The sequence below is a fragment of the Grampus griseus genome, assembly GCF_964374135.1.
Source record: "Grampus griseus genome assembly, chromosome: 13".
Lineage (NCBI taxonomy): Eukaryota > Metazoa > Chordata > Mammalia > Artiodactyla > Delphinidae > Grampus > Grampus griseus.
In genome coordinates this window covers 63,131,494-63,144,805 of record NC_139007.1, presented here as the reverse complement: position 1 = coordinate 63,144,805, position 13,312 = coordinate 63,131,494, and the positions used below count along the sequence as shown (strand labels likewise).

Sequence of the window (13,312 nt, the reverse complement as noted above, 5' to 3'; positions counted from 1 at the left end):
GCCTGTGCTCCGCAACGGGAGAGGTCACAACAGTGAGAGGCACGCGTGCCGGAAAAAACAAAACAAAAGAAAACAAAAGCAATAGGACTCTGTATAGTGGAAAATGTGAGAAATTAGAATACAAACTTAATTGGATGGTATTGAAAATAATTTAGCTGGGTGTAATAATGGTGGTTATAGAAAAAGAACCTATTCTTAACAATTAGAGATGCACACTGATGTATTTCTGTGAGGACACAATATCTGAAATTTGCTTTAAAATAATCCAGAAAAAAAAAAAGAGGTGACAGATGAAACAAATTTGGCAAGGTGTTTCTAACTGTTGAAACGGGATGATAGATATATGGGGGTTCATGATACTCTTATCTGTTTTCTTGTATGTTACAATTTTCCACAGTGAGTTTAGAAATATTATAAATATTTCTTTAAATGCATGGTTCTAAAATCTGGCTGATGATCAGAATCTCCTGGGCAGCTTTAAAAAAAAAGAGAGAGATTCCAGGAGCTGCACAGTCCTTCGGCATCAATCTTCTGTAGGTACACTTGTATTGGGTGGAAGAACGGGCCGTTTATAATTTCCCAGGACTCTGGTGCCGCCGGTCCTCATGGCCATCACAGTCATAGGTCGCCTCTTCTAAGATCTGACCCAGAGGTCTTATACTCCTTCCTCCCCTCTGATTTCTTTCCTTCCTGTCTCTCTCTGCTCCGCCCCCTTGTCTTTTCTCTCTGTACTTAAGGCTGAGGGCAGGAAACTTCAGAGGAGCACAGGTAACAGGCACTGGCACATCTTTCCTACTTCCCTCTGGGCCTCCATGTCTTCCCTGTTAAACCAGATGCCTTACCCTTAACAGTAAGTTCTCTTAATACCTATGGGTGAGAGATGTACCCCCTGCCCAGGTGTTCCTTGAAATAAAGTTGTTTGGGAAGTGTGGTCTTAATATTGGGGCCTTTTTCTTTCATCATTCGTAAACAGAAAACATCAACATTTGTTCTTAAATAATTTACTTTTTAATCTTGACTTCTGTGAAAAGTTACATTTAAATTTAGGAAAACTTGAAGAAAGCCAATAGAGAGTCAACAGTTTTCTATCAGAGACAACTAAATGTGCAAATTTCAAATGTCTTCTATAATAAGTATAAATAATCCCATTTATTCACATTAAGAATGAAAATATTGATACACAAAATATTAAAATAGCAACTTTAAAAGAACTAAATGAAAACACTGAAGTTTACGTGAAATCTTTAGAAAGACATTATAAAGAGATCTGCCAAGGAAAAAGGCTTATGGTATCTCAAGGGGAAAACACATCACATAGGACAAGTAAAGACCATGGAGAGTTAGTTACAGATTGCCAAACTTTTCAGGTTCTAAGTCCAGACCCCCCCCGCAAAAAAATAGCAGCCTTTACCTCTGGGGACAATGTGTTTCCCTTCCTTTTTTTTCTAGAACAAGTATGAGAGTAACACAAAACACACAGAGAAACTGCAGGCCAAGGACAGAAAGAAATTTCCTCGTACTCATGGTTACAAGGTTGTGCTGTCCCAATGCTAAGGTGGCCACGAGGTCACTGCCCTGCACCCCAGCACACAGCATTAACACAGCAAACAAAACCATCACCAAAGGCTCCAGATTTCCCCGTGACCTTCTCCAATCTCATCCCCGCTCCTTCCCAATCGTCTCTCTAAGGAGGTAGGATACGCAGAAGCATCTACACACTGTGGAGAATGGTTTCTCATCGGAGGGCTGGGAAGTGGCTCTGACCAAAGTTTCACGAGGAAGCGTGAGAGTTTAATGAATTTATTTGCGATGCGACTTCTTCTTTCCAAAATGTGTGGAAAAGGTCGACTCCCCTACTGCGGTAAGGAGCTTGCTGTGTCTATAACATGACCGAAAGCCAGTATGTTATCTCAAGAAGACAGTATAGCAATTTCTGCAGACCAGAAGGAACAGCTTCACTTAAATAACCTTAAAGTTTGCAATAAAATAAATAAAGTGATTACGCAGACACAAGAGTCTGCTGGTGGAGTTCAGGCGCGCTGTGTCTATGAGTCGTGCGTGCCCCTACAACAACCAGAAAATAGGTTATTATTATCAGTCAGTCTTCTTACTTAAACTTCTAGGGCAGCAGCGCAACGTAACAAACAAAATTCCCTCATGTGTAACATAAGGGGCCATTATATGTGTAACCAGGTGTACGCTCACCTCAGTTCAAGTTAAGCTTTAGAAGTAAAGACAGTGATAACCAAAAGAGTTACACATCTGCCCACTGAGAATATTCTGGGTCTTACAAGGTGCATATTGTAAAGAGCAGCTGGTGTGCTTTTCACCGTGGACTTGTTCAGTCCCAGCAGCCTCAGCATCACAGTGTGTGGACGTTTTTGCCGTGTCCGTGGGAAAGGAACGAGGCAGGTAGGGCGAAACCGTGAACGACCGGCACTTTGAGCCTGCCCGTTATCCCTGAGCTTCCCGAGCTTCCGGCACAGGGCCTGTGGGCCTCAGCTCCCCATCTCCGAGAAATGCTGATGGAGGGCAGGGGGGCTGGCTCCGAGTTTCCCAGCCCGCCTGACCTGCGTCTTTTCCCTTTTCTCTAAAGATGAGGCAGCAGTCCTGGCACGCGTTCTGAGTCCATGAGGTTCCTGGCCGCCTGCTTGGAAGGAGAGGCGTGGGCTGGAGCCCACACAACCCGCAGCCAGTCACACGCTTTGCTCAGATTCCAGGCCGGTGACCGAGAGCTTCTTTCTTGCCCTGCTCAGAGACACCCTGGCCCACCGTGCAGGGCCGGACCCTCGGGTGGCACCGGGGCGCTGGGAGCACAGCGCCACGCGGGCTAAGGCTCCAGGTCCCTCCGGGCCGGGGCTGGCCCCCTGGGTCAGGTTAGCCGTACATCTGCTTGAACTGAAAGCACTCGTTGCAGTAGCCATTGCACTTGGCGTTGCCGAAGTGCTCACAGGCGGGGGCCCGGCAGCGCTGCGTGGGGGGCTCCTCAGGGACGGGCTCGGGCCGCCGGGCGCTGGCAGCCATGCGCTGGCCGAGGTGCTGGCACTCCATGCACAGCTCCTGGTTGCAGCAGGCCAGCATGTTCCTGCAGGTGGCCCGCGTGCACTTGGACCAGGAGGTGCTCTGGGTGGCTCGGGGCAAGTCTCTGTGCTGGCTCGCCCTCTGGGTGGAGAGAGCAGAGAGAACCACTGTCACATTCATTGTTCAGGGACCCACATGTCATCTCATCCGACGGTGTGGGTTCTACAAAGGGCTGGGTGTGGTGAAGGGCACCTGCCTGACCAAGCGGACGGCGGGCGGTCTATGGACGGGAGCCTCCAAGGACCTTTCCTCCCCATCCCAAGAAAACAGATCTGGCCCCAGGGAGGCCCGGTGGAATCACCATCCCTAACACGGAGGCCGGCAAAGGCTGGCCCAGCTCGCTTCCGTCTGGATTAATACTAAGTTGCCCTCATTTAGACAGATCCCCTACCACCCTCCAACCAGCAGGAGAGGCGTCTATCCATGAATGTTTGCTTTTCTTATATGCCAGTAAGTGGAGGCACCTGGGACGTTCTGCCTTTTCCTTCTATCTCATAATAAGGGGATTACTTAAGAAAGTCGGCACTTCTGCTACAAATCCAAGAAGCCTCTGATCGCCATTTGGCTTTTCGGAGGCTTTAACGGGTTTTATTCCACGGCTGGTTTTATTTGCTTCTTAAAATGAACCTAAAGTAAACTTAGGCCATGAAAATCAATAGGAACTGCTGCGCTTCCAGCCCTGGGGGCCAGGCTGACTTTTCCCCTGGTTTTCCCCTGGAACTCAGCAGGGAGGAAAGCCTGCTTATCGCTCTAGCAAGGAGGCGGGGTCCACAGGAGAGGGGGACGTCCCTCAAGATGTCTCACCAGCTGCTCTTCAGTCCTTTTCGCTTCATGAAATCTCTGGCTCTGAGCTTCGATGAAGCACTTCTGACAGTAGCCTTCAAACACACTGCTTCCAAGGGCGCCGCACTCCCTGCCCAGGCAGGGGACAGTGTTCTGGAACCTGGAGGCCGTGGGGCTGGCTTTCCCTGAGGCAGGGACAAAATCTACAAGAGAGCAGAGGCTCATCAGTAACACGTACGGTTCACCAAGTGGACAGATGCTGACGTCAGGGAAAAACAGACAGGTTCCTAATACAGATTAGACCAGCTGCGCTCTACCTACGAGAGCAACCTTTCAGAAACCTAGCAAAATAACCAACAGAAATAATACTATAATAAAAACATCTTTGACTTTACAGATCTCTCCCTTTGGAACAGCCCGCACTGGTCGGTCACAGGAACAGAACAAGCAGAGACATTAAGTGCCCATCCTTCTTTCAAATTTGAGATTTCAAAAACCACAAATGGACTCTTACGACGTCAGTGAAGGCCGCTCTCTTTCCAGCTGCCGCTCATCAGGTTCTGAATTTTCTCTAGTATGCCGGAGTTTCAAAAGAAGTCCCGTCTAAATTCTACCTTACAAACACTATACCACATGACCTTATAAAACAAATCCTCTGAACTCTACCCACAGGGCTCTTGCGGGTTTTGGAACATGCTGTTCTGTGCTTTTGCTTCCAGGTGTGCCGGCAGAGCCACCGTGACTGTCCCCCCCACGCAAGGCACACTCAACGCCACAGCCCTTTCTTGAAGGGGCTCCCTTCTTGAATTTCAGGGGCAAACTGCCTTCTACGAGGGGTTTTGAAACGGGTGAAACCCATCCTCTCACTCACGTTTATTTTCTCTGTACTCGATGAAACACAGCGTGCAGAAGCCTTTGTTCTCTGGAGTCCCAAAGTACATGCAGCCTGCTTTCCTGCACTTGCTTGTCCCCGTCCTGTCCCCTGGAGTCCGTGCGGCCGAGGAGCGGTGGCCAGAGGGAGCCTCGGGCCCGGCTCTGCGGCAGGCATGCGGAGAGAGGCTCTGCGCGAGCTGTGAGGGGTCAGACTTGGAGCGCTGGTGGCAGGAGAGGGGGCTGCTCGAGCTGAGGTTCGGGGTGGGCTCGGCTGTAGTCCTTTTAAAGCAAGCACTGCAGATCCCATTAAACGTCCTGGTGACGTCCTGGAGGCAGGCTCGGCACTTGCTGGGGTCGAGATGCTGCGCAGGGTCCGAGGGGTGGCCCGCGGGAAGCTGCCGGGCGTTGTGGCATCGCTCGCAGAAGCCATTGTGCTGCACGTTGAGGGTGAAAGGGCAGCCGGGGCTCCTACACTTCATGGCCGTGGTCTCGCTGAACAGGAAGAGGCTGGGTGCTGTCGGAGGGGCTGAGTGGGGACCCCCGGCGGGCTCCTCGGGGCTCCAGGCCTCCCCCCGGGAGGCCCCGAGCACCAGGCGGGGCAGCGCCTCAGGGCCCGGCTTGGAGTTGGGCTTTGGGGCTTTGGTTTGTTTCTTGTGCCGCCTCTCCGAGCACTCGTGGCACAAAGGCTGGGTGTTCACGGACATGAAGAAAGGGCAGTTGGGCGTTTCGCATTTGATGTCCATGAGAGAAAGCTGGGGGACGGAAGGTTCCAAAGGATTCTGGGGGTGCGTGTCTCTCCGCCCCTGCTCATTGTTTTCCTGCCACTTCTTGTACTCGTGCTGGACAAGTTCAAAGTAATCATCTACCAGGTTTATTTCTTTGGGTAAGTTAGCTTCATCCAACCTAAAGACCAAAAGGAAAAGAAACATGAGACTACACACACACACACACACACACACACACATACACACACACACAACTTTACACCACTAGATCACAGAGCAAACTTTTAAAATGTGGACTGTGGTAATAACTTCATAACCATTCACTGAAATGCAGCCTGTGATGAAGACTTTGCACCTCTAACATAACACAGTCCGATACTGTTGAGAAGACGTCATTATTTTGAGAATCAGTCTTATTTAATTAATTTTGGCCCAGCCCAAATTATAGATAATTCTAAAGAAAGGGCTCCTCAGGGGCTGCTTCTACACTTAATTACCCTCTTCCTCTTTGAAAAAGTCACTTTTACTTTCTAACTTCTCAGAGACCAAATTTCTAGTGAAATGTTATTCAAGGTATTCATTTGGGATGAGCTTACTTTATAGTACAAACTACCTTGTAATGTGTTCTGTATTTTTCTTTATCAATTTACTTTATTAATTTTAAACATGCACCTGGTCTCTATTAGTGGTAACTGCCACGAGCAGTAACTAAGAGGCAGACACACCATCAGGCGTTACATACTGACTTCTGACTCTGTAATTTGTTCATCTCCACTTTGAGAAACCGATTCTCTTAGGCCTTCTCGGTCGTGTGCATTTCAAAGTTCTAGGAAATGGGCACCTCTTTATCATCAAGCCAGTGTTTAAAATTTTGATACCTGTACAACCTGTACTCTGGGTCTCTCCTCCCCGCCCCATGCGGCCAAGTCACGTGCCTGCCACATAAACACATTCTACAGCGCAGTCTGCGTCTGGTGTGTCTGCCTTACCCAGAAGCCAGGAGAATGAGTGTTTTGTCTCTAAGAATTTTCGCTTGCTAGTCTAGCACTAGGGCAATTAAAAAAAACAAAACAAAACCCATCCTCGATGTGAACGCACTTTTTAAAGCCACAGGGCTGACACTCAGCAACCAGATATGCAGAAAAATCATTTTGGATAAATTACTTGTTCCCATTTGAAACCCAAGTTAGTGCTCCCTGAAGTGATGGTCTCTGACTCACACACAAGCCCCTAAACTTGTTTCACGCTGGAGGAAACCAGCTTCAAATAACTTTACTGTTGGTCTTTGGGGTAGCAGCAGCTTAAAGATGACAAGGCATAGAGCGAAAAACAAACTGCTTACTTTGCAGCGTTAATTATATGGGTGGTGCCGTGGTCCCAGCCTTGAACAGGGATTTCCATCACCATCAGGTACTCTTTCAGGAGCTTTTCCTTCATCTCATTCTCAGGATCTGTCAAAAAGTGAACTTTTAAGTCTTCGAATCTTCCTCTCTCTCTGTTAACAAGTGGAACAGCTCGGATTTCTGAGGGAAAAAAATAACACATCAGCAAAATATGATTCTACTAAATGAGGTTATGTGTGAGGCCATATATATAACAACTACATTTTGAAAATGCAGAAAGGATACAATTACAGAGGGGAAAAGTATTATCTAGCCACAAAATCAAATGGGGAAACAAACTGTACTAAACTCTAATAAAAAACACATGGTTGGGACTTCCCTGGTGGTGCAGTGGATGAAAATCCGCCTGCCAATGCAGGGGACACGGGTTCGAGCCCTGGTCCGGGAAGATCCCACATGCCGCGGGGCAACTAAGCCCGTGCGCCACAACTACTGAGCTTGCGCTCTAGAGCCTATGAGCCACAACTACTGAGCCCACGCACCTAGAGCCCGTGTTCCGCAACAAGAGAAGCCACTGCAATGAGAAGCCCGCGCACCGCAGCGAAGACCCAATGCGGCCAAAAATAAATAAAATTTAAAAAAACCAAAAAACCCCCACACGGTTTCCAGGACGCCCACAGCACATTAGGCAGCCTGGAGGCAGGAGGTCTTACTGGTCAAATCCCACACTCAGAACCAGATCGACCTGGGTTCGAGTCCTGACTTTGCTACCATCCATCTCTGTGACATCAGGTAAGTTATTTAACTTCTCTGAGCTTCAAGTGCCTCATCTGTACTATAAGGTTACTGCATCCACAGGGATGCCGTGAAGATGAAATGAAATAAAATAATGTACCTAAGCATTTGTAAAGTGCCTTATTAGTTCCTCATTAAGCTATTACAATAATACCTAACCTGCCAGACATTTGCCTGCCCCATGCCAGGCACTGTATTACGGGGCTAATTAAGAAATGGTAGCAGTAATATACATTATCTCCTACTTGCCACTAACATGCTGAAAGTGCTTCCCAAACTATAGACAAAAAGTTGGGGGCGCATTACGATGACTGCTATTCCATCACTGTTGCTAAACAGCTGACAGAACACTGTATTTAAATAAAACTAATATACTTAAATGAGACTTTCAATAGGGAGCAAAAGAGCAAACCCTGATGTTCAGGAGGAACGGGGTGTACCAGTATCTACCAGCAAGTACAAACGTGAATAGATGCTTAGTTTTCTCACCAGGTCCACTGTCCTTCGTGGTCACCAGGGGTACAAAGTGTTGGCTGTCGTAGCCGAGAATGATGGGGTATCTGTAGCATTCCTGGGCAGGCCAATGGAGAGGCAAGTAAATTCCGCCCACCTTCAAAGGAGCGAAATTGGAACCCGATTCCAAACTTCTCAACATTTTGTCTGTTTAAGGAAAGAGAAAGAAAAGATAAGGCCCTCCGTGGCTTTCATCAGATTCCATTTAACTATGGTCTCCTGTAACTTTGGTAGCATGGGTTTTCCTAAGAGGTAAAGCACTAAAGCTGAAAAGCACTTAAATACAGATAAGCCATCAGCAGGCATCTCACCTGAAATGACAATGATCGGCCTTCTGAGGATGTTGCAAAGGACGAATATGTGTATTTCTTCCAGTGAATTATACTGAAGTCCACTGCGGGCCACTGGTACGTCCGTGGATGCCATTTTGACAAGGCTGTCCCATTCATCAGTCCAGTTCTAAGGGGACAGAAAAGAAATCATTGAATGTACTCTGCACTAAAAAACAATTCTGGCTTCACTCTATAATTTATCACTTGTATCCCTCGGCTTACTTTTACCCTTTCTTGAAATTATCATTTAAACGATCACCCTTTTGTCCCCACTTTGGTTTTCTTCCCTTACTTTTTTCCACTACAAGGCAAACTCAGAAGTAGGGGAGGATGGGGACAGCACCTGCTTTCAAAAAAATCCCTGATGAGGCATAATGTCAACGCTCCTCATCCAAATGTGCACAAAAATCCCAAACTTGTGACTGAAAATGGGGAGGCGCCCGTCTGAATCTGATGGGCTGGCTCAGTAAAGCACGAGAAGGGCAATCAAACTGGAAAACAACAAAAACGCCACAGGGAAGCCCGAGATCAGAAAGATCGTTCAAAAATGACTCCCCAGCTGGGAAGCTGCTGCCCTGGAGCCTCCCAGCAGTGACAAGAGCCTCAGGTCCATCCCACAGGAGGTTTCTGGTGTTTTCCATTGACTCTGCTTTGCCAGGTTCATGTGACCCGGCAAATCACATGCTCCTTGAGAGCAGGGACTGGCCGAAGGTACTGTTTTGCCACCATGGAGCTCTGTCAATAGATGCTGGATGAGGAAACACAACATACCCGGGTATCGTAGCAAAGCCCCGTTTCCACGAATTCCTGAGACTTCAGAGACTCCAGCTGCCAGCGGAATTTAAAGTTGCGGGTGTCCGTCTCCTTGAGGGTGCTGAAGAGCGCCTTCCTCAGGACCAAGTCTGTGTCCTGAACACCCCACATGTACTGGGAAGCAGCGTGCATGAGGCAGTTTCCGTCACCTGAGGACAGAAGGGAAGCCAATTCAGGCAACCTACATCTAAGGCCTAGCGGGGGTTTACAGAATAAACTAGCCTTACGGCTACCATGCGGGGACCCAATAGCGCTTGTGAGAAACGCCAGTGGTTTAATGTCTTAGTCGAAGGGCCAACTGGTAACATTTCACAAGGTGATGACAGCTTTAACGGAAAAAACATATATCATTCTTTTAACTCTCATTTTGAATGAATGACACTAACAGAGCCAAGGAATCAGGGAGTGAGAGCCAGGAGCCCTTGGTTCCAGCCTGGCTCTGCCCTAACTAGTTTAGGTGACCTTGGGGGGAAATTCCTTAACCTTCGAGTATTTTTCCTCTTTGGAAATGAGGACATTGGATTATGACCTCTGAAGTCCATTCCTTTCTAACATGCCTTGCTTTTCTGGCTAAGACGCTGGCACTATTGCTCTCTGGCTCTGAGAGAGAACCCCCAGGGTAACATGCTCAAACCAGGAAGCTGGTCTGGCTCCATTTACTAGACAGGGACGGCCTGGCCATGACTCAGTGGTACATGACTTGACCATCCCACCACAGCCTTTGGGGCCTGGGAGCTTCCTCTCCTGGTCTGTAAAGTGGGAGTGAGAAGACTGAATTACCTACTGCCTGCCCACCCCACCCCCAGAAATGCCTTGTGTGAACCCGCCTGTTAGCAATTAGAGTCCTTTTTCAGAGTTTAAAGAGGGCCTCGATGTCTACATTTGAAAATAATTCAGTGTTTAGGGCTGGCACTTGAAGAATTTTGAGGCTTTTGAGAAAAAGATAGGTCTAATCTTATTCTATCAACTTTGCTGCTTTTATAGGTTAAAATCCACAATTCATGAGACTGCATTGCTTTTTGAACTCCAAAGAATAAACATTTTGGAGGTCTGTTTAATATTAAAAAAGTTAACCCCTTAGTCTCTTTTGGGAAGTGCATAATTGTTTTTATAAAGAAAAGTTCAATCGTGTTCTTACATTGTTCTACGGGGCAATAAAGCCATTTGAAATTTTATCAAGTCTTAATTATAGTCAACTGTAAACAAAAACAACAACAACCTCTCAAAAATGTATCCACAGCCAGTATCCGTTCAATTTACACACTTAGAAAAACTAGCTAAATAAACATTCAAAGCAATGAACCAAAAAGATCGCTCAAGGCTTGTGTCTTGGCAGAAATGTAGCAACAACTGCATTCTGTTGAAATTTCCCCTTTGCAAAATCTAGAGCAAAGATAAGGCTTTTTTTCTTCTTGTGCTTACTTTCAGTTCTTTATTGAGATGCACCAGCATAAAATTCCCTAAGTAACATCTGGAATTCCCCAGCGCTAAGTTATTTGACTAGCAATTGAGCAACAGCTATTGTACTTTTTGTTCTGGTGTGTAGACATTTAAAGTGCGAAGTGCACCCTGGACTTTCCAAGTGGGTGTGGTCAGGGTGAGCTGGAATAGGGCTACTCATTATACAAGTGAAATCGCTGCAGCCAATAGACGTTGGAATTTTTCACATGAAGTTTCAATTTTATGCCACCTACTCCCTTCCTCATTCACCACAGTCTCATATCCTCAAATGCAAACTTGTGAATCACCCCCTCCCCAAACAGACCATTGACTTTGTAGAGCCCTCCTATAGGGGGAAGGCTTAAAAAAAAAGTGCTAATAAAATCAGAGAGGAAAAGTCATTTGTTTCCTTCCTTCCCCTAAATATCTTTTCTTCCTTTTCCAGAATTTTAAGGAATTTTTTTTCAAGTGGTGAAATAAAAGGATTCTGAGCCTAAAAATCCTTACTTCTCAGAAAATGATATCAGAATGCACTTGCTTTTGTAGTTTTGTTTGTAGCGTGAATCCTTGATTTAAATGACCTATCTTTGCAAAACCAGTATTTACTTTTTATATTCAATTTTTTCTCTTAAGGAACCAGAGCAAGTTAACCCTAAAATCTCAGTTTAGTTCATGATAATACGGTTTTTCTCTTTCCACCACATTTCTAATTTGGCAGAATCTCTTCTTTCCAACTTTCCCACATCTTTTTGTAACCAAATGGGAGAGAGTTAAAACCACAAACTGTCAGGAACATAAACCCCTTGATGATGACTTCACATAATTAACTACTTCTAAGCATCACTTGACTTAATGCCAAGAACAACATAAATACTACATAGCCCCAGTTTTCTTTCTATGTTTCTAAGAATCTATGCTTCAAAAATAAAAGCAAGATGTTAAGGTGATGCTAACTCCCAGAACCAAAGGAAAAAAACATGTCCCTCAATCGTGCCAAGTTACCCAAGTCAAAAACGGCCAAAGTGAATGCACCAATTTATTTAAGTTGATGTTCTTATCATCTCACTGTCAACAAGGATGTACTAATTTTGCCCTTTGACATATTATTTTGATCGGGATGGTTTACGATTGTCACTGATCTAAGGCCAGGAGCCTTTTGAGAAAAAGGCCTTACTTAATATAAGCAGCCTACTTGCTTCTTGTAATGATTCTCTACATTTATAAAGTAGAATTTTGTATCTGCATGAAGCAGTATATGCTCGAATGTTTCTGTGATGTGCATACTCTTGCTCAAAGGAAATAAACAAAAGACAAAACAGTAAACCTTAGAACAGGAAACACCTACTAGTCATAAACGGCCATTGGGTAGACAGTCACAGACAGCAAGAAATGCAGTACAGTACTAGGAATCCCAAAAAAAGCATGAAGTAGACGTCTAAAACCTGCACTAAAAATCCCAGGTATCTTTCTAGTTCGTATCATGGGGCTGTGGGCAACAGAACCCAGGTAAGGGAGGAGCTGACAACAGTCACTGGTTAACCCATAAAATGTGTCACTGATTCAAGAAGTGTAAGGCCATCATCACAAGCATTTTCTAATGACAGTGGGAAACGCCACCAGTTTTCACACAATGCTTTCCTTTTGAACTTAAAGCCTTTTGATATTTCCATTACTGGCTAGGGAAGGGTATTTCACAGATGATTAAACAGTTGCAAGAATTACATACAGAAGTCATACATACATACCATACACATATACTTAATAGGTGCATGGTGTCTAGAAATGCATTCTTAAAGCCTCAGTGCGCTCTGCTGTCTAACATACACTAGAAAATATCCTTAATTAAAATATTCACAAAACAAGCTTGCTTTCGTTACGTGCCCCTTATAGAATCTCTATACTAAGGTACCTGCGGCCTTAAGAGATTCGATTTGGACTGGTGCTATTACCTTCTAATAAATGGGCACCCAGCCCGGTGGGAGCTACCCCGGCCCCCAGACAAAAGCAGGTCTTACCATTTGTTTTCAGCGCCACAAGCTTCCTGACTTCTCGGCACCAGTTGAGCTTCTTCTGGCTTTCCAGGGAGGCCTGGATGTTTCTGTCGATGAGAGCATTGTGGATGATCTCCCGAAACTGTGGACAAAACTGGCAAGTCCTGAACATTTCCAGCGTGTACCGGTGCATGGATTTAAAATGGTGAATGATTCCATTGGTAGGTTTAAAAATATCTTCTGGAGTTCTCTCTCTTATCTTCACAGCTTTCCGCATATTGCTCAAATACAAAGCCAGAGGAAGGAGTTGCTCACCCATGGTGCTCTCCAACACCTGAAGAGGAGGGAAAGAAAACCCCATGGCGTTAGCTCAGCTTTGATATGACTCCTATATACCTGCCTGCAGGAAACCCCAGTGTTTGATCTTGTCATTACCCTAAGCGGTAGGCAAAAGATCTTAGTCACCTCTACTCCCAGGATACTAGCTGGCCCCAAAGATGAACTCATACCGGACTGTTTTAAGTTACATCACTTTTAAAGATTAGTCTAAACAAGAGAAGGAAGGCGGGGAGTGGGCAACGAGGAGGAGGGGAATAACCCATGTTTTCAGTAACATCTGTCAG

General features: G+C 45.9%; 1 protein-coding gene across 1 annotated transcript; it reads right to left on the bottom strand.

The window, feature by feature from the left end:
- Positions 1 to 1,022: 1,022 nt before the first annotated feature.
- On the bottom strand, positions 1,023 to 13,023 carry TNFAIP3 (TNF alpha induced protein 3). The gene is made up of 8 exons (XM_082669383.1): positions 12,714 to 13,023; positions 9,217 to 9,407; positions 8,425 to 8,572; positions 8,090 to 8,260; positions 6,805 to 6,985; positions 4,736 to 5,640; positions 3,886 to 4,067; positions 1,023 to 3,162 (listed from the first exon to the last, which is right to left on the bottom strand). The coding sequence occupies exons 1-8, from the start codon at positions 13,006 to 13,008 to the stop codon at positions 2,878 to 2,880; spliced, it is 2,358 nt and encodes a 785-aa protein (XP_082525509.1). The 5' UTR covers positions 13,009 to 13,023; the 3' UTR covers positions 1,023 to 2,877.
- Positions 13,024 to 13,312: the final 289 nt, after the last annotated feature.

Excerpts from the sequence above, each read along its gene's own strand:
- TNFAIP3 (XM_082669383.1), bottom strand. The coding sequence starts at position 13,008 with ATGGGTGAGCAACTCCTTCCTCTGGCTTTGTATTTGAGCAATATGCGG. Across the intron at positions 9,408-12,713 it reads TGTGGCGCTGAAAACAAATG|GTGACGGAAACTGCCTCATG; the intron begins GTAAGACCTGCT and ends TTCTGTCCTCAG. Across the intron at positions 4,068-4,735 it reads CGAGTACAGAGAAAATAAAC|ATTTTGTCCCTGCCTCAGGG; the intron begins GTGAGTGAGAGG and ends GCTCTCTTGTAG.